Genomic DNA, 25126 nt, shown 5'->3' on the forward strand with positions numbered 1-25126 from the left:
CAAAATGGGGTCACCTGGTGGTTATGATAACTACAGGTGTCTACCATGGCATAATTTCTAAATAGGAGGAAGTTTTTTTTCAAATTCAACAGGACATATCTCTGCATTTACTGAACCGATTTTCATCAAACAAAATGCAATCAATTGGTCTCGAAGAGAGCTTTCTGTTGATATATAATTTATTATTATTGTAGCTGTCTATCAATTTCATGTAAAATCCCTACTCATAGAAACTACCCAGAAAACATCACGCCTGTGGTCTGCGGTCAGGACGAATCACTCAAACACAAAACCGTTCTTCGGGGACTCAGACAAGTGGCAACTGTTGAACTGACTCGTTTGCGTGCCCGTGCCCATAGCCCTGCGTACGATGCTGTGTGTTCCCGGCGTTATACGGCCCCAACACACAGCATCGTACGCAGGCAGGGTAGGGCCGGGCGCGGGCTAGCTGCAGTACAGTACGGCAAACCGTCCGACCCAAATACCCAGGTAAAACCTCGAGGTACTGTACTGCAGCTAGGGCCGGGCTAGCGTGCCTGTATCGCCGATGAAGTCAGTCGTGGTTGTCTCGGAGACTCTGGGTCATCAAACTTGGGTGTTGCATGGTGGGATACTTTAACTTCCGCCGCCGTTAAAATAAAGTTTTGCTCGTCGAAAAAATGTTTTACTCTTCCCCAAAATATGTTTACTCTCGCTAGAAAGAGTTCGCTATGCATTATAGGTAATTGCGCCCTCACATGAAATATTTCTCCTCTCAGAAATAAATTTCGCTCTGAAGAAAAGTAAGTTTGACTTCATCCTTCCTTTTTCGTTCTTTCTCAGTTCAGTTTTACCAAATTCTTAAACCACACTCATATGTAGAAAATATATCTTGAATGAATTAGTTTTGTTGTCTTCAGAAGATAATTTCTCGCCATTGAGAAAAAAGTTTTATTCTCTGCATTTCAATTTGCTGCTCTGAGAAAATCTTTTTTCCATAAGAAATTAATTTTACTCTTGAAAAATAAAACTTTTCTTTAAGAATTTAAGTTTTCTGCTCTAAAGACATAAGGTTATGTCATTTAAGTAACTCAGTTCGCGCTTAGCAAAAATCTTCAACTCTTGCTGTGAACAATTTTTACTTCTTTTCGAATAAAAAACGCTTTTGAGAAATAAATATTTTGTTCAAAGTTAAAGTTAAAGTTAAATTTAAAAGTTAAAGTTTTTTTTGTTGAAAGTTTTTAAAAACAGTTTACCCCAAAAATAAAGTTTCCCCGTTCAGAAATAAAAGTTTGCTGTGGAGAAATAAAATTTCTTACAAATATTATATATATTGCCAAGAAATATGAGTTTATGTTCAAAGTAATAAATTTCCATGACGTGTAGGGGACTTTGTTATCTTGAAAAAATTTACGTTTGTTTTACAAAATAAAAATACTTTTGAGAAACATGTTTTCTTTATTGTTAAAACTAAAACTACTTTCGAGAAGTTAAAGTTAAGATAATGTTAAGATAAAGTTGCCCGTACAAAATTAAAAGTTTGCGGTGGAGAAATAAAATCTCTTACAAATATTAAAGATATTGTCAAGAAAAATTAGAGTTTATATTCAAAAGTAATAGAGTTCCGTGGCGTGTAGGGGCCACCGTATATTCCGACATCTAAATAAGTTACTTTAAGATTCTCGGCACCGAGAGATAAAAACACGATGTTTCTCACAATTTAACCATGATAGGTACATATTCCATTGTCACCGTGGTTGAGCCAACATATTATCATACTGAAATCGCGCAAATGGCGCTGTAGATGGTAAGTCAACCACGGTTGTCAGAGGCCATCGACATCGGTGTATGAGATGGGGGTGACAAATTTTCCGGAATAATTTCTGCCTGTTATATGGCTTGTTCTCTGGCATCAACCAGATGCACTCGGTGCACGCTTCTATTGACCCGGATGTACAATTCTTTTACCCTGCCAAGTTGGCATGTGTAGTACTGCAGGAACATATTAGACGGAATACAACAATTGCCATAGATACAGTGTTGAAGTTCCTGAATTCCCAAATGCAAACTTGATTGAACGCAGTCGGCTCCACACAAAAGGGGAGAAAGAATCTCGTTTGATCCAAAGCCAGAGACCTACATGCGGCAAACATTTAAGAATCTGAGAAATATAGCTTAGCGGACAGTTTTGGATGAAAAACTGCATTCCAAATCTGGAGAGAATTAGTATGGCCGTCCTAAGCCATGCGTGGTACAGTCACTCAAGGAACGAGCGGAGCGTCAACGTCCCGTGACTTTTGTTTGTAATCATTCCGACTCTCTCGATTTCAGAATCGTGCCTTTCATTTCGTTGAAATATAAAGCAATCGAAGAAGCGTTTAGATTGGAATAAAATTGATGACGTCTCAAACGACAGGAACGCTATGATTCATCCGGTGTTCAGTAAATTGTGGGTCTGCGGAGAGCATTGTAGCGCCGAAGAAAGATAGGGTACGGTCATCGTCTGATTGGCTACGTTTCAAACACAGCGAGAAATGATTTCACCATCATCCAAGAAAACCAGGTTCCGCATACCGATAAGTGTGTAACCTACAAACACGTGTGAACCCTATACCTCTTCTCCCCAAACATAGCCAGAAAATGTCTAGTTTCAAATAGTTACATAAACTGAATTTAAGAAAACAACTTAAAAACAGGGAGCAGAGAGGTCTTAAGGTGATTGAGCTAATTGGTAATCTCTCATTGACTGTTATCGTTCGAAACGGGACAGATAAAGGGTTGTACTACACCACGAAACTAAAATAGTTGCACGTTTTCTGACGGCATTTTTTGTATTTTCGAAAATCTCCCCTAGGATGTGGTTCTGGTCTGTATGTGCTAACTCTATGCCAGTGTAACGCAAAGACATGCATAACTTGTTTCCTGACATTTGTGTATAGCTCAAGAAAGAACGCAAAATAAAAAACAAACATACGTAGATAGAATAAACTCATCTATCAGTTGTCTGACTTAAACGGTTCACAAATCAATATTATCTTGCACAAAGAGAAGCGAAATGAATAAGATGCCGTGTATTCGAATGGAGAGTAGTGAGGAATTCCATATCAACGTTCCAAGGCTATTGTAGCCCACACAATATGTATGATGGAAAATGCTATTTCACTTTAAATGCTTTGTTTTGGCAGTAAACATTGTGTCATGAGTTTGATGCATCTGCCAGGATTGCTGTTAGAAGCGCACGTTTGTGTTAACAACTGCTAGAGGAAAACCCAGTGTTCTTTGTACCGGTTACAGTCCAAGTCACTCTCCCGTTGTTCCATCTTCAAGGGGTCGAACGGAAGTCTGCATTAAAGCGAGTTTAATAGAGTTCAGCGGACTGTTGGCGGGTAGAGGTAGCATATCAGACTTGTAGCTCATAATTGGATATATTAGAATAAACAGGAGAGAAAGGCTTACTGATTTGGACATTTACTGTAAAGCTGGTGATGTTCAATGCAAAATCACACAATGGTCGTGAGTTTAATCATAAACCGTAGATACTACTGTGTATGGTTTAATCCGACCTTTTCGAGGATTAAATTTTAGATGCACCGGAGTGAAAGCTACACGTGATTGAAGCGGTTTGGCGAAAATGTCGTATGTCCAAAACTGCATTTAAGCTTGTAGGCCTATTGCGGCTTTGTCGATGTCCGTGAGTGTTTGGAGCACCTTGCACACAGTGTTGATTATGAATGCCCTGACTATCAACGAGCATAGTTGGTCAGGAACTTTTAAAAATGCATTTACTGTCCCAAGCCATCACCGCCATCACATTCAGGAAGTATGCGCCTCGAAGGTGAAAGACTTAAACTTTTGCTCAAACTTTCCTCAAGGAATCTTTCGACAATTCTCTTTCAAAATCAAGAATAAAAATCGGGGTTTACCGTGCAAATTTTGATACTGGAGAAACGGAGAAACAAATTACCCCAGATTTACCAATATTTGTAATTCAAAATGGCCGCCATCCCTGTGTTAACTCTATGGAGAAAATGAAATTTTCGATTTTGGAAAAAATAAGGCGGTAAAAAGTTTTCTCACACCAAGAACTCTAAAATGAACCCCCGCAAGTGATGGAGCAGAAAAGAATTGGGAAAGTTTGAGGGTCCAAATATCTGTCCCCAAGGCGCATTCAACTTTAAGTCAAGAACTAAACAAACCAAGTTATAACCATGCAGGCGGCATGATGTCACTTCGTGACTAGAGCTATCATTTTTGAAAGGTATACAATTCCAGTCACTAAGTGCATGACTAGGGTAACTCAATTCAATGATGACAAATAAATATATTAATACTATATTTTCCGTGGCGCGTTTCAATGAACCACTTTGGCAGATTTTGGTGAAAGGAGAGAACGAGATGGAGGAAACGTCCTTCACAATCGCTTTAACGAGGGAACAAGTCTGCGTTTTTTTTGTACTAGAACATTCGATAGGACTCGTTGCTTTTCAAACGTCACATTTGTCTTCAAATGTACTGTTTGGCATGGACCTGCAACCTCACCTTCACCCGCACAGGTGTCTTTAGAATAGATTCATCAGGGATGTTGTCAACTTGGCAGATGCAATTATTTCACCTTCCTAACCATGAAGTACATTATTTCGTTAAATTAAGTTTAAGCAACGAAAGAACACGATGTTAATCTAAAGGCAATCATAGAGATTTTGTTCTAATCGCCTCCTCATTTATACCCTGACATTTGCATGTCACGTCAAGGATGCCAAACGCAACTTTAAGAAGGAATAATGTTCGCAAGCGATTTTCTTGGACGGAGACTTTTTTTGTGTCAACGGTAGAGCGGAAGGGTGAGCGATTTTTTATCACCAACGGGCTGGGTTTTTAGATTATGATCAGTGGGTAACTCACTAATGGCGGTTTGCTGGTGAGGAGGGGAAATCATGTGATGAGGAGACAGCCAATGGGGAGATCTTTGTAGAGGGAGAGGGCGATGGGTTTTTTTTCTTGAGAAGAGTGGGTGAAATTCTGGAGGGCGAAAGTAGAATTTTTTTCCAAACCGTATCGGGATGGGTTTCGCGAACAACTGTCATTCAATTTGGTTTGAAATTTTACCATTGTGTCTTACGTGTAAAATCATCGATTCCACAAACTTCTCGAAATTGACTAACTTGCTTCAACTGTCACTTGTATAAAATATCAAGAAAAAGAAGAGCAGATGAAAATCTTCCAACTCCATGAGGAAATTATACAATTAAGGTTTGGATTGGAACTACGGTCATGTCAAGATTATTATAGATTTCAAAGATGTGCGTTTTTAATATTACATTGAGTGTTCGTGGATTCGGTTTAACGTTCAAGTTCAGACTATCCTCCCTAGCTTAGTCTTCTCCCTTCCTTCATTTTTCTTCACAACTACGATTACAGGAAGACATGCTTTCAGCCACAGCCTTATCCGTAGTTATATGCTGTATGTATGTATGTATGTATGTATGTATGTATGTATGTATGTATGTATGTATGTATGTATGTATGTATGTATGTATGTATGTATGTATGTATGTATGTATGTATGTATGTACGTACGTACGTATGACGTACGTACGTATGTATGTATGTATGTATGTATGTATGTATGTATGTATGTATGTATGTATGTATGTATTTATGTATGTATGTATGTATGTACGTACGTATGACGTACGTACGTATGTACGTACGTATGAGTATGTATGTATGTATGTATGTATGTATGTATGTATGTATGTATGTATGTGTGTATGTGTGTATGCGTATGTCTGTGTGTCAGTGTGTGTCCGTGTGTGTGTCTGTGTGTGGATGCATGAATGCATGTGTACACATATACTCCTGTGCGAATTATATTTATGTATGCCTGTACATGTATACACATTCGATCATGATCTTGATGATGATGTTACGACAACCACACAAATAACAGCAGCAGCAACAACAAAATACCACTCATCAGGATCATCATCATCATCATCATCATCATCATGTCAATAATATCACAAGAGATGTGTTACAGATGTATTTTTCCCTGCCCGTGCTCTGAAAATGAATTTAATTTCTATGACGACCTAACATTTCATTGCAAGCAAGGTGCCCTCTTGAACAATGAAACATTTATTGTTATGTTTTTAGCATTGATCACATCATGGTGTACTAACCAGATTTTTACGTTATATTCATTGTTAACAAACTTCTCCGCAATTATCAATGTGTTGCTGTGTTTCACAATGCAATATAACAGTTCCCATACGATTGATTCGCAGGATCTCGTATTCCATTTCCGTTGTCATGACTGCATTGCGACTGTTGGCGCCATCGTCCGTACTATGTGTCACGCAAATGACACCGAAAGTTTACACGCAATAAAATTTTACTGTGGCCTTTAACGGTTGTATTATGAGACACTAAGGCATAATTTAAAATTCGGCGTTCCTTCAGATGAAAGCTACTGTAGCTATGGTTACCACTTTGATGCGATTCTGAAGAACTACGACACGGTTGTTGATTAGCGATATTTTTTGATAAAGCGTCAGCGTTGACTTTGTTAATCAGCTGTGATGGCCTGTGGCCTGACAGTGACGATGCCGTGTGGGACATTTGTGCAATGCATCGTCCGCGTCAGTAGACCAGTGGGAGACGTAAAGAAACGTTTATCGCATCGGAGGCGAATTATTATTTTGTTTTTAAACAGTGTCAAGTGGTGTTAACCATCCCTAATGACCTTGCAAGGGACGTTTTCGGCAATGACTGGGTCGGGGAAACATGCGCATTTTGCACAATATTCCTAAAAGCAGCCGATCGCATTAAAAAGGCATCAAATCGCAGCGACCTATTTTTGATTTCAAACCACACCGACTTATCTAATCAAATACCGTTTTTTTTCTCTGTCTCTGCTTCGATTCCCAGTGTTTAGCGGAACTTGTTTCCGGATCTGAATAACAATTTTACTTTTTTTTACTTCTCCCTCCTTCACAAATTGCATACGTGTGACGTGTGACCGTAAAGTAGATTAGGTGCAGACAGAGCGCGCCGTTTCCAAGGCCACCCAATCCAACGCGTTGACAAGTATGATTCATACGCATTTATAGTTCTTTGATGAAATCCATAATAAGTCCTCATCAAGAAGATGGCGAACCGTCTCCGATTAGCTCGGCAGATAAGATCTCTTTACGACCTTTCACAAGCCATACTCTGTAGAATGTCACATCTCTATATTTAAAACACCGCGACAAGGCAGAACCTATTAAGATCGGCCGAGAAAAGATAATTGCGCGATCGGAAGGTTGAAATATTAAGTAGACGGCGAAAGAAGTCTCCTTTCTTCGCACTTTTTTTCCATCAAGTTATTCAAAGACGAGTTATTTTCTATTACCTTGATGTTTCTGATTTTTCTTCAATTACTTGCATCGGCGGACAATATACAGCGGTGAATGCTTCCTAAATATAAATATATGGAAATCGTTTAGTATTCCTCGCCGCTACTTATACGAGCTATTATCAAAACCAGACACAAATGTGTTGCAGGACGCTCAGTCCGCGCGAAGAAAAAAGAACCAAGTTAGAAATGTCAATAGTTTTAAATTTTGATGACATTTTCGATATTTTATTTCCATACAGAAAATAAAAGACAATAACATTTTAAAGGATACGGCTAATGGAGCTCTAGTGGCAGACTTTGTGAAGTGACACCATCAAAGATTTGGGATTAAGTAACAACTATGCACTATGCCTTTTCAAAAACGGCTGTTCCATTTCTCTTGATGTCAAGGTACGTCCTGAAATTCGCGCTTGTGTTGCATTTTATCTACATTTATGGCTGATCTATCATGCTGAGTTTGTGTCTGGACTTATTCTATGCTGTATATGCACGCAAATTATTGGAAATCATATTGCAAGTTAGTTCAACAAATTCTATTGGGTGGGGAAATACCACAGCAATGACAGTAATAACAATGGACAGTTTTCTATCCAACAGAGAAATGTAATCCGTCTTTGCCTGGAAAGTGTGAGGCTTGTTAACTGTCAACGGACGCGAGTTTGCACTCCTATGGCATATCGCGTGGGTTTGAATTGTATATCTTACGGTTTAAACCTTTTGATTGCTATAAAGCAAAGTAGAAAATCTTACGAACGGATTATGCCGGACTCTTTATGTAGCCTTCCGATCTAGAGGTATTTACAGGGAACTGTGTAAGTTAATAACATATTTCCATAGCAATTTTTGTACCTAATTATTCATTAGTTTATCACTAACGGAATCTATAATATTTGAAGAAATCTTATTTCAGGTTGCCGACGGTTTTGTGATAAGCCGGCTAGGGGGACATTATTTTGAATAAAGCACAATATATATTCTTCCAGTTTCGGCTTTATTCAGTTTCTCTGTCACTTCGAGTCTTTATTCACATGTCATCGATCAGTCAAAACTATGATTTTATCGAGAATGGCAATGAGTCACGACGGCTCCACAAATTATTGAAAACTATGGACAGCGTGTGGTACTGTCGCTGGGGGCGCTCTACACTCATCTGCTCGGTTCAATGTGAACTGATACCTTCTTTGATCACAGAAAATTTGCTTGTGTATGTCAAGCAATTCAGATCATATTGTATTGCATACAGCGTGCTGTAGACTTACTGCAGGAGCGCTGTCTAGTCGCCAAACTTAATGATACCAACACAGTTTTACAAAGAGAATCGGAGCCTTCCACCCACTTTCACTTCTATGGTTTGAGGTTGTAGTATGACATTGTACACGCAGACTCCTCTCCTTGTCATCAATGTGATACCAATATTAATGGAAAAACAAACCCCGTTTAAAACTCTCTGTTAAAAGTTGCTTCAACACAAAAGCCACCAACCCCATGTCTTCGTTTGATTAGGAGACAACTTAGGTGCATAGGTGCAAGTGTATGGATGACAAGCCCAATTTCGAGTCGATCATAGACTCTACGTTTGGGTCTTTGGCCCAATAAATTGCGAAATTTGGAAAAGCACTGAAAAATACAAAATCAAAGCAAAGTAAGAGATGATATTTTATATAGCGGACGCTTATAAATTTGTCGCAATATGTCCATTTCGTTATTTAAAGCACAGGTAAGATTAACTGTTGATAGTCTGCTTTTAATTTGGTGTTTTCTTATTTGTCAATATTTTTTCCGTCTGTTTGATCCTTTCCGTAAATTATGGTGCTGAAATACCATGCATTTGGGCACGGTCCCTCTATCATAGAGGGACCGTGATTTGGCCTTTCAACACAAACTCTTTGCAAATAATGTACAATTAGGGTTTTTTTATTTTTTTACAGTCACAAACTCATGTTCGGACATACAATCCAGTTGTCAACAATAGTTGTACACGTCACACACTCACAGTCAGTCTGTGTACAGGTAGCAGCCCCAATACTTGGTATGTCAAAAGGCTCAAGCGAGAAAACAAAAAATATGGCTAACAGGTACAGGCACACTAGTAAAAGTCCAGAGTCACAAAGCTACAGGGTCTACCCAATTCAGGGCTCGAAATTAACTTTTTTCCCTGGTAGTCCCATTGGCCTACCATTTTCTGAAGTTGGTAGCCCAGTGACAAGGTCTGGTAGCCCATGCATCAATGAAGAGTTTTTTGTAAAGGATATTTTTATTTATATCTACACAATGAATGATTTATTTTGCATGATTCTATCCAGGAAGTAAATTTTCTTGTCATTTGACCTGCAGATCATACCCTTAGGAGAAGGTATAGCATGTGTAGTGGACAACGGTGACGCCTCAAAGTTTGACGACCTATTCACAAATACGCAGAGCTTATATGCAAATGTTGATGTTCGCCATGACAACGACTTCAGTCAGCACGTGTAAACATAACATGGCTAAAATAGATTGGCTATGGATTTCAGGATGACAACTTGGTACATCATGTTCCTAATACTTTCATGGCAATTTCGCTATATTTCTCCACCATAGTACACTATCATGGGATGATCTCGTACACTTCGGAAAGTGTAATTTGTGGATGGCCCGACAGCTTTTTCTTTGCAGGTTGAATAATTTTGAGTTTAATTGTGATTGATACATTGTGATTAAATTACTAAAATAATGAATTTTCATTGGCCATCATTTCCCGAGCCCGTCATCCAAGTACATCAGTTAGATAATGATATTTTATTGAAAGTTTGTCGCCACAAAGTCGACTGCACTGTCGCCTTTTAATAGCCTGGTCTTTCTGTGTCCGGCTGGGTTGACTGTATGAGCGTCGGTCATCTCACAGCGACCAACATCATGTCGCTTAGTACTTTCATGTCCCAGGCTGTTGTAGTCCGTGTGGGCTACCATTTCATGGGTTTTGGTAGCCCCAGGGAAAAGTTGGTAGTCTGTGGACGCGGGACTACCGCTAATTTCGAGCCCTGACCCACTCAACCTATATTCCATGTTTGTAGATCCTACCCGACTGAATCAATAAGAATATGCCAAAAGACTTATGGAGCCACAGGTTTAGTCAACTGATAGAAAGGGGGAGGGACATCCGAAACCACTTTCTTTCGAGACTGATCCGGATTACATGATAATCTGTATGATTAGATAAAAGAATATGCAAGACTTTCGTCTTCATAAGCTTACAAGCGTGAACCAAGAAAGGCTGCCATAAGTAGACGTATTCAAATTATTTAGATTGGATATCTCAAATTTAGGGGTAAGCTATTGAAGAAAACGCCATGGTAGGCCTAGATCACAAAAATTGAAAAAAATGAGAAATTTGTGTGTGCTATTTTGGAAGAAAGTACTGTCTCTCTTTCCTTTACAAGCACCTACTCAGTGTCTTCAGCAATTATCAAGTTGTACAACACACCATGACATTATCATAATATTCGATAGAAATGTGTATGGGTATTGTGTTCGTGACTTGCCACAGAGCGTAGTAGGCCTATATACATGATATAGTTGACCATATTTCACACTCCCTCCACCCACCTGACGTGTGGTGGCGCCCCTCAATATTCAAAACGAGGCCGGGTCAAAGGTTGGCCTTCCACAACAGATGATCGACTGTTTGAGACTGATCGACTTCTAGTGATCGAGTTAAGTTGTCTATGATGTATGCCTACTGTATCGTTTGATAATCGGACTTACGTGTCTACACAGATCGTAAATCGTGATAGTCTGGTTCTGATGTGTTCAACTTGACAGTACATTCGTTGGAGAGATACAGAGGTAGGGATATTTTGACATTTTTGATTGGCTAATGAAAAGCAGTTCAAGGCAGTCTTGCATCGCATGCATGCCCATGCAGTCTATGGTTTCGACGGTTGCTTTCTGCACAATGACTAGTCAACCATGATTTTGGAAGTTTTGACGGCAAACGGTGGGGATCTCCTGCGACGGAAATCAAGAATAAACAAAAAATACAAATTACACCAAATGATACGCAGTTGAAGTTTAAAATAGGCCCCTAGGAAATGATATGTGAACATTGTCATGCCGCTCCAGTTCCCTAACCCATAACATTCTGGGGGGGTCCTACTAATTACTGCCCGTCACTGCCCTGCCCGTCACTGCCCGTCAGGAAATTAGCCTTCCATTACTGTAATCGTCGATATTTCAATACCAAAGACCACTACTCTTTGTAAAAACGAACGAAATAATATTCCAAGATCCGAAAAATGTTGATTTTCGAACGAGTAGCAACGCTAATCGTGTAATCGTACATGCATCACGTCCTACTAATTACTGCCCGTGACTGCCCGTAGCTGCCTGAGGACTGCCCGAGAACTGCCCGAGCACTGCCCGAGGAAAAAGTGGGCCAAATTTCGCCAATTTTAACACTAGGCCAATAGGTTCAGTTTATATCATGCCCAGCCAACCAAAAATATCATTGATTTGGCGTTAACCTGATGTTTTCTCCGGCGGTTTTGGAACTCTGAAGACGGCCCGGCTCGAAGGACATCCGCCAGCTTGATAGTGAGATCATACCATTTAGTCCGAGAGGTGGTACAATAACCTCGCCGAGTGCGTACAGCTTGATAGCCTACCACCCCTTGCACTGAATGGTATGATCTCACAATCAAGATGGGACGTCTTTCTCGTCGAAAGCCCGGCGTCTTTCGGGTTCTAAAGCCGCTAAAGAAAACTCTAAATCAATGATATTTTTGGTTAGCCAGGCATATTATAAGTTCAGCTATTGGCTTAGTGTTAAAATTGGCGAAATTTGGCCTACTTGCTCCTCGGGCAGTCCTCGGGCAGTTCTCGGGCAGTCCTCGGGCAGCTACGGGCAGTCACGGGCAGTAATTAGTAGGACCCCATGCATCACCATTGGCCATACATTCTGCCCGTCGACGTCCGACCACTGCCCGTCACTGCCGTCGGGAAATTTACCTTTCAACGACTGTAATCAGTTGATATCTCATATCAAAAACATTACTTACTATACAACCAAACAAAATTGTCGTCCCAGACCCCAACAACGTTGATTTGCGAACGAGTGGCAACGCTGATCGTAATCGATGTCCGAACACTGCCTATCATCACTGCCCGTCGAGTAGAGAACTTAGCGCTCCAATATTCACGTTTAATAGTTCTGAGACAGGACTCGGGCATTTGGAGTAAAACAGACTCTTATTTTGTAGCTTTCTATTATATAAGTGGTCTTTGGTATTGAAATATCGACTGATTACAGTAATTGGAAGGCTAATTTCCTGACGGGCAGTGACGGGCAGTAATTAGTAGGACCGCATTCCTCTGGGTGAGAGTTCGTATATGAATCATGATAAGGTTGATACGCCAACAAAACTGCAGCATAGCTTGCACTTTTAATATACTAGGTGGTGGTGGTGGTGGTGGTGAAATGATATTACAGTAAACTCACTGTGGAGGGCATGGCATCTGTCTACAGGAATGTACATGAATTTCATGCATGGAAGTGGCAGAGACTACCTATTATATGTGATCCACATAAGTTGACATTCTCAGATAGACAACAAACCTCAGTCCTTCAATATTATTGATATTCTGGCTCCGAATTTTTGCCCTAAAAATTTTACAGATAGAACTACAATATGCACCAATATGAGTTCAGGCAGGGTCATGCAGTGACAAATAAATTTGAGGAGGTTTGCCAAATCTTACTAATTAGTGTTCTTTTTATCAAAATTACGACTCTTACCTTCATCGATAACAAGGAATCATAAAAATACATTTTATACTGAGGAGATACTGCTGATGGCTTTTAATTGTGCATAAACAGAAAAATTGGCAAATAGACAACTTAAATCCTACTTGGTACATCCTTTCAATTAGGCATATATTATAACAGCATTGTTTAGTTCTGTCATGGCGTGAACGTGGTATCATCATGAAAATTATAATTTATCTATCACGCTCTTTCATGCAGAGAAGACCATGGCCACCTTTGAATTGGATCCACTATTCTTGAAGGCACTGACACTGTTGCATTCCAAGAGCAAAGACGCCACGGAGCAACTCAGACAGATGGCAGATGATGCTATCGCCACCTCACAGGACAAAAGTGAGAAATCTGCAAGTGAACCCAGGGTGAGTAATTTCACATTCTAAAGAGAACATCAGCAGCCTACCCAACCCCATTTTTTTGAATTCATACATGTAGCTACAATGGCAAAAGTCTGTTGTAGTATAATGTGAAATTTAAGCTATGTGTATGACCTTTCATATATGTGTATGACCTTTCCATATCCATAATCCTGGTGTATGTTTCAGTTATTGTGAGTTTCCTGATGACTACAAGTCCATTGTGATAGTATTCATAATAATACTGGTCAGTTCCCTGTACTCTTTGACGTTTGAAATGTAGATCACTTTGAACTACACTGTCTGTTACTACACCAAAACACACTGACTGGTATTCTTAAAGGCCAGGGACTTGATCCCTGGGATCAAGTGTGTTCTAGTCTGTAAGAGGATTGCATGGAGATGTCATAGCATTATGTTTTCCATGAAATTATAATCTAGTATGTAACTTTCGTGGCAAGACAATCTGACGTCTGACACAGGCCTTTAATGCATAAAGTAATTTCTTACAACCAGTCAAGTAGGAAGATGAGAATACATATGGCAAAACTCTCTGTGAGAGTTGAAAAGCAATTATCAAGACTAACTGAACATTTTGCTTAATATCAGAATGGAGAATTCTGATTCCATGTTGGTGTATTTGCAGGCATGAAATTTCTTGTTTTTTGTGCATAAGACACACTGGTATTATAAAGACATTCCAAAAGAGGAACTCTCTGATTTTACCATGCTGTGTACTGGTACTTATTTGAACTTGACAAAACTGAGTTACTCTTTTCAATTTTAATCAGTTCTTGTGCTTTGTTCACAGACTGTGGAAACCAAGTCACAAACACCAAGTTCAAGGCCTGTGGTGCCAAGCAAAAAAGAATCAACTCATGGTAAGTCCACAGAGCTGAAGAAGGAAGCAGAGAAGAGATCTGCTGAAAAGGTGAGATTTTTGGGAGGTGATAAAATTCTCAAGAAAATGAAATCATGTCTAGTGATAAGCGATGCCAAACATTGCTACAATATGTTTGTAAGTGGCTGGAATAGCAGTCTTTGTATGAAGACATGAGTTATTTTGCCTGGTGAAACATGCTTCACTGTGGCTCACTCAATAACTACTCCCAGTGTCAGGATAGTGTATTATTCATTTCAGTGATTAAATATTTTATCATTAAACATTTCATCTTCATTCTGTGAACAACACAATCTTATCTGAAACCGTTGAAATAAAGACAAATAAGACTCGTGAATTTCCTTTACTCTTACAACCATCATTTAGAAATGAACAACTATAGAAGGCAGTGTGAAACATGTCTATTCAGAAACCTCACTAATCAGGGCCTTTGTCTATAGGACAGAGTTTTTTAAGCCGTAAATTATAGATTTAATAAACTTATGGACACCTCTCTATTAAAGACACTTGCTGTTTCTAAGGGTGTCTTCACTTGACAGGTTTGGTTGTATTTTTTGCGCATTGAAGTATGTTTACATGAAAGTGTGGAATCACTTTTTCAAGTATGAGGATGAAAAATTTAACTTTTCTGATATGTCTGGATGACAGCTGAAACCAGACCCAACAGACGTACCAAAGGAAGCCAAGAAACAGAAACTGGATGAGACGGTTTCCAAGCCCAAGTTGACGGAATCTCTGTTCTTGAGAGATGACACTGGTGATGAAGATAGCAATGATAAAACAGAGGATAGCACAACGGATGCTGACGACTTCGCCATGGAGATGGGGTTGGCTTGTGTGCTCTGTCGGCAGCTGGATGTTGCGCCTGGCAACCAACTCGTGGAGTGTCAGGAATGCCATAACCTCTATCACCAGGTAAGTAACTCTATAGATGTGAACAAAAGTCACAGTGTAGAATATATGACAGTCTGTACTGCCACGGTAGCTAATGATCTTACTTTGATGTCTGGAGTCAAAATAAATGTTTGATAAAAATCATAAAAATAGTTATAAAAACAATAGTGTTTTGTTGTGAATATAGTAAAATGATGACTTTTGAGTACATGTTGGTTTGTCACAGTGGCATAGGATTACTACTGACTTCTGTATTACGATAAGATGTCATCTGTCAATACATAAGGTATAATGGATAGATAGTCCAGATAGAAGTGTTATCATTAATGGGAGAGTTTGGTCATTCCAGAATTATTGTGAGCTGATTATGTTACCGTCATCAGTGCTGTTGTCTGTTCAGTATTGCTGAAACAGATGACCACTTGCAACATATTCAGAGATCCATTTCCAACAGTTCAGGACCACTGAAAAGAATTCTGACATTGTAACAAACAGGCCTTTGGTAGCGTCTTTCCTATAAATCAGTTTTAACATTACATCTTCACTGCTTTTCCCTAATATCAACAGAAATGTCACAAGCCACCGGCAAGTGACGCTGATGTGAATGATCCCAGGGTAGTGTGGTACTGCGGCAGATGCAGTAGAAACATGAAGAAAATGGTAAGCATAACATCTGTGTACTATCCAGGCTATTTAAGTGCTATTTTACCATTCATATTGCCTGACAAGAGACTGATTGATTTTATGTTTCACCACATCATGGGAACTATTACATTTTTTCCCTGAATGTTTTTTTTCAAAAAACTAGAAATTCTGAAGCAACAATATTTCTTCCTACAATGCTTAGAAAAGTTTTACAGGGTTAGTTAACTAGAACAATCCACAATTTTGTAGACGCTATCATAAACAGCACCTCTCCCTCCACCAGCCCCACCTCTGCTACTGTCTATGTTGCTACTAGGAACTTTTAAGTATTACAGTAGAAATGTCTGTGTATGTGTTTCATATGTCTTACCTGTAATGTCAAGAGCCCAATAGTTCACATGTATCATTGTAAACTATGATAATATATGACCATACATTGATTATCCCCTTACCATGTAACACACAGTACTTAGCCATGTTTTGACTGTTTAGTCAGCATGTATTGCATGCACAGGGGTATTTGCTATTGGGAAAGGAAATCATGAGTTTCACTATGCATCTCAACTGCTTTAATCTTGATCAGGCATCAAAACAGAAAACTAAATCTTCAGGGACGAAAGAACTAACCAAAAAAACAGAAGAGAGAAGAAAAGTTGAAACAGTGATGCCCTTCAAAAGAACTGAGACTAGTATAGCAACCAGTAAGGTACGTACTCACTAACTAAAACAAATCCGTTTAAATATTACACGTGTTTTTTTTCTTATAAATAACAGTAGCTTCACTTCTGTATCACCTGCTGTAGCTTGGATATGATTTTATGACCCACCAATGAAGTTGCTTTTTGTATCTTGAAGTTTATCCATACCAAGGAGAACATATAACACACTGATAATAGACTTGATTTGATTGGCTGAGTGCTAAATGTGCCTCTACACTTAATCCTTTCAGACCTCATCCTCAGGGGCATCTTTACCTAGCAGTCACCAACCACTGGTCGGTTTAGCCAGTCTGGCAGCAAACCTTAGCGGGAAATCCTCAAGTTCAAAAATGTCTTCATCCAGTAGTCTGGCGAATAAACCACTTTCGTCAAGTTCACTCAAGTCATCCACCACTGTCTCCTCCAGTAAGAGTTCAATGGCCCCGTCTTCAAAGTCTGGTAGCACACTGCCCCCAGTGGTCCCAGCCAAACCGTTACTAGCGCCCTCAACCAGCAAACCTGCAATGCCACAGCTGCCCAAACCCAGTGCAGTGGCCAGACCAGCGGTGTCTGGGGCCACCAGTACGGCCAATGCCATGAAAAGACTGCAAATGATGAAGAAAAAGGCGGCAAAACGATAAACAGCAATGTCATTAAATGTGGTACATAATTACAATGTGTAGTAAACATAGTTCAATCTTTCCCCAAATGCACAGTACAATTTACAGTGAAAGTACCATACTTCATGAAATGGCGCACAAAGTCCATTCTCACACTCCATTTCAAAGATGTGTTTCCTTCATATTCGCCAGAAATCTGTTGCCATCTATACAATAAACTGAAATGCTTTTTCACATTGGAATTTGTGATGCATTTTGTTTTGTAATCAAACTTGGTCTCACTGTGCTGTGTTCTGTGTTTGAATTCATCAAAATGATGTACCTGTAAGTAACACAGGAGAGCAAAGTGGTGCCAGACCAACGAACTAGGCAACACAAGTCAAATGATCTCTCTTGCTCAGATTTCCCATACCAAACAACCAGATAATATATTTGTCATCTGCCAACTATGTAACACACCGATAGTCAGTCTGGCTAGTTTGACCAACCTACATGTGATAAAGTTCATGCCAGTGGATTTGTCCTGGGAGGTCACAGCTGAGCTGGAATCTAAAAGATTACATTCGAAAATAACCTCTTCATCAAAACATCGCCCGAGGTGAATTCCACATTGGTAGAGTTAGTCACTTACCTTGCAATGAACAAAGTACACAATGATGAATTCTTTAATAACTGCTCAGATGTATTTCATGTGCTTTCCAGAACGATGGTGAACTGATTCAAAAAATGTAGTTGTATCCATGTGATTCATAGATACAGGTTTCATAACCTAAAGAAGCCATCTGTGTTTACTATCACAATTAGACTTGGTTCAAGTCTGTGATTTGTGAATGTTTGAGTGGAGTGAACGCAATGATTTGTATTCTGCTTTCATGTGAAACGCGCGCGTGAGTGGACGCGTTGAGTAGGGTGAACGCGATGAGTGGAGTGAACGCTATACAGCGGAGTTTCACCCGGCAGAAACTAACTCACTACTGCGCAGACTCAAACGTGACGGATTCAATCGCTGGGAAAACCTGGCGTGAGCTGCCAAATTCCAGATAGGTTTGTACGAAAGAGGAGAGACACAAGAGAAACTATTGTAAATGATTTTATTTTTTTAAAATTCACTGACTTGAACCAAGTCTATATCACAGTGAAAATTCAATAAACTTGTTTTTGAGAGACATGGTTTTGTCTTGGGGCGTATTTGAATCTTCTGTAATTGAAACTGAAAAAGAAGAGACAAATACTTCACTGTTTCCTATGCAGAGTTCAAAGTGTGTTAGAGGAAATCGATAGGTATGTACACTTTCACTAGTAATCTCTACCAAACATGTCAGTGGTAGCATTGGAAATTTTCAGGACTTTGCACCATGGGATTTTCAATTGCATGAATCTATCAGTGTGAAACAATGAAGTGTTTTTTACTGACTTGCCACCCATTTCTGACTGTATGTTGAAATTTAGATTATTCTTTAAGCCAAATGTTGAATGTTTTATATTAGACACGGTCAAAGTACCGGGAGGTAAGTTCATGTTGAGGTCAGGAAAGTTGATCAGTTGCAATGATTTGGAAAGTGCAAGGTATGCAAATTATTGGATATGCATTGGAGTAATGAAAATTATGCATTGGTAAAGACTAACACACGTCTATTGATATTGGACTTGATTGAGTTGTGGACAATTGTACGGTTTGCTGACTTCAAAGTTGTGGAAAGACCGTGCCTCTTCTGACATCTGAATTACACAGATGAACAAATAAATGTATAATCAGAGAGGGGGTAAATTAAACACTCATTTGCAACAAGTGTATGGTTGAAGCTCAGTTGCCTGTAATAAAATCTGCCTGTTGTGCATCTATCGGTTTGGGTCGGGGAAGGGTGCCTTCACCTCTCTCGCGAGGTTGACTGTGATATTAGTCCCGCAAAGAAACTAATGGACTGGACTGACATTCAATTTCTATATGTTTCTTTCCTACACCAGTCTGAATTTGTGGAGTATCTAGGGAAATTATCTGACAATTGTTATCCCCACCTTACAAAAGACTTGCCATGGTTTTCAGTGAGCGCCCTCTGTGGCGATTGCAGCATAGTGTTGCATCCTGTTGTAACATGAAAAATACACAATTTAAATACGTATGCACTTAATGTTATTGTTTATATATATATATATATATATATATATATATATATATATATATATATATATATATATATATATATATATACATACGTATATAACTTCTTTTAATAGTGCACGTGTTTATCTCTGCAATGTAAATTTAGTAAGGCCAGGCTCGACTGACGAAAAGCAATATTTCTGGCTCCATATAGCGCTATTGAATGTGAATTTTGTGTCTGCATTCATGGCACGTGAAGTTTACTATCTTTCATACGCACGCAAAAAAATCTGAGGTTAGGGCAGAATGTCTCCTTTATCTTATGATAACAATGAACAATGTTTAATAATTTAGACACAGACAAGTACATATATCATGCACAACAAATTCATGACAAAACGTTAGAGGTAAGGGTCAAAATAACTCATCAATATTGTGATTACATCACATAATTTCACTCAATTACACAACCACACGTATTTATGCCTTTATGTGAGTGGGTAAGGGTTACAAAGTCTCGTGAGTCTTTGATACTATTGTTCAACTTTATTGTGTGGAAAGGCTCAAAAGTACAAAAATGCTGTGTTTCAGATAAATTTCTAAATGAAACTTTATACTTTATAGTATTACAATGAATGATGAGTTAGAAGAAGAGAGAAATGTTGATGCGCAAGTTTAAAAAGAAATGGCGATATGTCTCTCCTAGCCGCGCCAATCAGCCTGTACGGTAAAGTGTTAGGAGTTCAGCGATATCGCTTCGCAGGGCTTAAAAATATTTGTACTAGTTTCTGCGCACTCGCACGCAATAATTTATCATATCGTAGTCGATGACTTGGATAAATACTGGTATACAATTTATCAAAAGGTATAGCCGTGATGGTGGGTGTTGTCCGTGACAGCGTGTCACGAATGGTGATTCAGTTGTTGATTTATCTAACACCATAAACATTCATCGAACACCGGCACACCATAAACTTATTATAAGTATTTTCAATGTTATCATAATTCAAAATACCTTTTAGGGCGTCTCTGTCACGAGATCTTGGACAAAGGCATTAGATATGATTAGATATGATTAGATATGAACATTTTACAATTAAATATTTCCAATTTGTTATTTTTCTGACAGAAATTTCTGACAGAAACCCTTCCCTAGCACTTCCTCCTTACACAACTTGCTTGAGCTAGGTGGAGATAAAAATACCTTCCCGCGTTGAAGGCTGTCGACCTTTCCGCGGTAACAGCTTACAAGCTAGACTGTCTCACGGTCCGTTTGTTACCTACAATGATGTTCCCTGAACAGTCTGGTTAGGCCAGCCCAAGGAAAACATGTAGCAAAACCAGGCCAGCTCGATATTGAAAGTCAGTCTACATCATCAGACCTTGAATCAGTACAGGAGACAGCAACAAGGCATACCCTGCGGGGGCTGCGAAAGAGTCTACTTTTTGGTAATTTTTCTTATTTCAAAAAATACACAAAGGGGATATGCAACAGAAAGAACAAAGGGCAAAATACGCATGAAGTCAGAAAAAAATGTCGGAGAGAACACGACAAGACAACTCTTTATATTAAAATTGCAGGATATGTATATTAGAACAGGGTTAGTAGTACTGATAATATTTTGATCATCTGTACAGAGTGATAAAAGGTTTTACGTTTTTATAAGAAAAGCTTGAAGGTCGGGGTTCCATGTCGTTTTAGCAATGATTTTCTTTCTTCTACGGAGTACATAAATTAAGAGATGGTCGTTTGTTGAGAAAAGGAATGGAATAAAACTTATATTTGCTATAAACGTAATAAATCAATTAAAGAGAGGGTGTTGGATTGACCTCATTGTTGTCAGACCATTACAATGACGGTTGTCAGCTTCGACGGATCTGCCATGGCTGTGAGTACTGTACTCTGTCGCTGTCAATACAAGGGCAAGTCAATACTTACAATCATGATGGCTCTAGCGAAGTTCACACCCGTCATGAAAATGGTCTGGAAACGATACGGGTCACCAAATATTTATTTTCACATCCAATAAACTGATTAATGCTCAATGAAACTGACGATATCAGAGATTTTCGTCAAATTTCATAAAATTATAACTATACACTAAGTACTCCGGTTGTTTTAATCGAGTTTCAAGCGACCTCGTCTGACTTTATTTATTTTCAGCTTTTCAATTTAGTAAATTTATACTCGTTGAAAAGGTATAAATCAGTATACGATATGTCATGATTTTTATTTTGACATTTCAAAAGTGGTTTCTCAGGTTTTTTTCACGGTATACACAATTATAAAAGTGTGCTTTTGATTTGACCCAAACTCTCGAATTATAATCTCAGATAGGCCATGGAAGACTTCTTCAGTATTGTGTCATACAAGGATGTCCCTGCAAAGAGAGTTTAATCTGAGTAAATACGGTATATGAGTACAGTTTATGTAGCATAGAGTGATAAGGCCAGGGATGGAAATTAAATAGAGGTTAGTCTGTAGCAGAACGGAAGCAAATGTTTGAAAAAAACGCCGTAGACTTTGGGAGCTGAACGACCAGAGTTCAAGCGGTCGCTTTGATCTATACGTCAAGCTCTGGAGAGCACACCAAAGCATATTGAGTCTTTTAACATAATTACATGTAATGTTAGTGGGTCCAGACTTTTTACTACAACCCTGAACTCTGTCATTTTACATTTATACTGTGATGATGAACACTTCGAATAATCTATTGTTCTCGTCGAAACTTAACACCGGATTTAAATATTTGCAAGCCAAAACAATGACAAGAGGCAAATTCCACAATCGAAGATACAGACTAGGGTCAAAGGTTGACCTTAATTTTGGATGACAGAAAATGTAATATATCATCTCAAGATTTCATAGCTTTGTTGTGTGGGAGTAAATTTGATTTGTCCCTTCTAAAATGTCGACTTTGCACCAAAAGGCTTATGATTACTGTTTACCGTGATAACATTTCTGTTTACAGTACCTTACATTATGACTTTGGAAGACTGCTACAAACCATACCGTATGGGATTTATAAAGCAAGATTTTTTTCCTACGATTTAGTTGCAAAATGACACCACCACTGTGTATAATTCACGAATTAATGCGATCATGAGGAAAACTATCATAAATATCGGGTGGATCACGAACGGCAAGGCTAGATCTGGTACGAACTACCGGAATAAATTCACATCATTTACCGAGTCACTAGACGCCTTAATCTTATAATGTAGTTTCATATGTAGAAGATTTTGGCGACGTCATTTCCCTGTTCCATTACAGAAAGTGCTGCTGAGACGCGACGCGGTCCGTACTTGCTCAAGGTAACGCGGATTGGTTTTGCGATGTTTCCTTGCATGGTAACAGCATGGCGGATGAATTTCCCCTTCGAGTTGTACTGGCTGATTCTGTTGTTGCCATAGTCACATACATAGATGTCGTCATTGTCGTCAATGTCAATGCCATGGGGACTGATGAGTTGGCCATCTCCGCTGCCCTTCGACCCGACAGAAAAGGCGTAGCTCCCAAAGGCTGTCAACACCACAACTCGATGATTGTTGGTGTCTGACACTACCATTTCGCCTTTAGAGTTCACTCTAACCGAGTATGGATGGCTCAGCGAACCATTTCCCCTCGGAGCGAACATTTGTACGAAATCACCCGTTTTAGTAAACTTCTTCACGCAATGCTTTCTCAGCGTTTGCCAATCGGTAACGAGTACGTGACCATCTTTGGTCAGGGCAATGCCCTCGGGGTTGGTCAGCTGCCCCTGTCCGAAAGCACGAAGGAGCTCGTTGCGTTCATTGCAGACAACCACCTGTTTGTTCGACCCGTCAGTCACAAAGTACTGACCATCGTCCGACACGACCACGTCATGTGGGGTGAAGGGCTTCGGAAAATCGGGGAAGGCTATAGATGATGCAAAATTACCAAACGAATCCAATATTTGTAACTGGCCGTTTTTCTTGTCGGCAACAACAACGCAGTTATTGTCATTCATTGTCACGTCGTTGGCTGGGGGCGGTTTCTTATCGGTTCTCGTGTTCAGTCGTTTCACTGCTCCCCTCTGCGGGACAACTTTGATGTTAAAAGGAGAACCCTTTAGAATTTGGTCGCCGACGGAAACATTCAGTTTATATTTTCCTTCTGTTTTGAACTCAAGCGTGACAGTATGACAAGAATCCGGGTAATCGGTTACCTCCTGCGGTTCAATCTTCCCCTGAGCATCTTCGACAGTCGCATTTACGGCCCTATACCCCGAAACATTTTTGTTTTCACGATTCCTGGTGTCAATGACGACTTTCTGTCGTTCTCTGACTCTGACGACACTTTTCACTCGCGTTATGGTGGAGTTTTCACCAGTGGCGGACGTCGTTCTCACCTTTCCGAAATTGTGAACGAGAGGCGTCTCGTCCGGTTCGAACTCGAAGTCGCCCGCTTCGTTTGGTGTGTAGCAGACATCGGCGCCGAGAAGTTGCAGGATTCGTCTGTTTACAGTTTTCTCAAAAACCAAATATTCTTCCACGCTCGCGTATTTTAACATCGTTTGCGCATACTTTTCAGCACTCCTCACCATGTCGTCCATTTTTACCAATTCTTGCAATTGAATATCCAACACTTTCGATTTACGCTCCGTCATCTCTGTGAGTGTCATCTTCACTCCTTCCGTCATGCTCAGTATAGTATCTATCATCTGTTTGCTTTGGTCGTCGATTTTTTTCTCGGCTTCCGCCTTGTCTTCGGTCAGTCTGGTTATTTCGGTTTTCACAGCTCGGATTCCTGTGTTGACGTGCTCTGCCCGTGCTTGTAAGGCTTGGAGCGACTGCTGCAGGTCTGCCTTCTTTGTCACTACAATATCCTCAAATAAAACCAGCTGGTGGTCTGGTTGACGATGTTCGACCAGTGCACACTCGATGCAAACGGGAACATCGCACGTAGCACAGTACGACTGAATCTCATGGTTAGGGTGATGGCTGCAGAAGAATTTCTTTTTCTCTTGGCCCGTCTCTGTCTTGCAGCATACGTGCATAGGAGCACACTCACCGCATGCACGAGCCAAGCAGCTTGCGCAAAATGTCGTTGTTGGCTGCTTTTTGCAAACTGTACAGCTGTCTCCCCTCTCGTTGACTCTCTCAGACTCGACTTTCTCGATGCACTTCGCCAGTTCTGAGAGAAAGAAATTACTTTTGGAACCGTTCATCTGGCAAATTTGCCGGCAAGTTGGGCATATGATTTCTCCACCGTTCTCGCCAACCCACATCAGAAGACATTCCTGACAGAAACTGTGGAGACAGGATAGAGTTCTTGGATTCTTATAGACACAAAGACAAATAGAACAGCTTAAAAAGTTGTCCTTAATGATATCAGTTACGTCAGTGGATGAGCCAGACTTCGCCATAGTAATCGCCAAAGCAGTAAGTGTGCTATGTATGAAGATAAATCGCTGCGAACGTACAGCACTTTGCACTGTCCAGCTTACACTGGTTGGACTGTGCTGTCAAGCGCAGTATGAACTACAATAATCTGATTATGCCCGTGGCTGGGCTTGTATTAAGGTAGCACGTGCCTTGAAAGTGAACGACTTAAACTTTTGATCAAACTTAACCCAAGAAAACTTTTAGAACGTTTAGCCATTCTCTTACTAAATCAAGAATAAAATCATGGGTCACCATGCAAAGTTTAGTGCTAAAGAAACAAATTATCTAATATTAACAGATATTTGACATTCAAAATGGCTA

At 39.7% G+C, this 25126-nt stretch overlaps 2 protein-coding genes across 2 annotated transcripts; one reads left to right on the top strand and one right to left on the bottom strand.

Annotated features, from left to right (window-relative positions):
• The first annotated feature begins 10995 nt into the window (after nt 1-10995).
• LOC139139983 (integrator complex subunit 12-like) lies at nt 10996-18461 on the top strand. The gene is made up of 7 exons (XM_070708965.1): nt 10996-11206; nt 13383-13543; nt 14349-14468; nt 15087-15353; nt 15900-15992; nt 16561-16683; nt 16927-18461. Exons 2-7 carry the CDS (start codon nt 13391-13393, stop codon nt 17314-17316), a joined length of 1146 nt encoding a protein of 381 aa, XP_070565066.1. The 5' UTR covers nt 10996-11206; nt 13383-13390; the 3' UTR covers nt 17317-18461.
• A 1494-nt stretch (nt 18462-19955) lies between these two features.
• Nucleotides 19956-24872, bottom strand: LOC139139984 (tripartite motif-containing protein 2-like). The gene has a single exon (XM_070708966.1). It carries the CDS (start codon nt 24784-24786, stop codon nt 22624-22626), a length of 2163 nt encoding a protein of 720 aa, XP_070565067.1. The 5' UTR covers nt 24787-24872; the 3' UTR covers nt 19956-22623.
• Nucleotides 24873-25126: the final 254 nt, after the last annotated feature.

The sequence above is a fragment of the Ptychodera flava genome, chromosome 9, assembly GCF_041260155.1.
Source record: "Ptychodera flava strain L36383 chromosome 9, AS_Pfla_20210202, whole genome shotgun sequence".
NCBI classification, from domain to species: Eukaryota; Metazoa; Hemichordata; class Enteropneusta; family Ptychoderidae; genus Ptychodera; species Ptychodera flava.

Excerpts from the sequence above, each read along its gene's own strand:
- LOC139139983 (XM_070708965.1), top strand. The coding sequence starts at position 13,391 with ATGGCCACCTTTGAATTGGATCCACTATTCTTGAAGGCACTGACACTG. Across the intron at positions 14,469-15,086 it reads AGAAGAGATCTGCTGAAAAG|CTGAAACCAGACCCAACAGA; the intron begins GTGAGATTTTTG and ends TCTGGATGACAG. Across the intron at positions 16,684-16,926 it reads CTAGTATAGCAACCAGTAAG|ACCTCATCCTCAGGGGCATC; the intron begins GTACGTACTCAC and ends TAATCCTTTCAG.
- LOC139139984 (XM_070708966.1), bottom strand. The coding sequence starts at position 24,786 with ATGGCGAAGTCTGGCTCATCCACTGACGTAACTGATATCATTAAGGAC.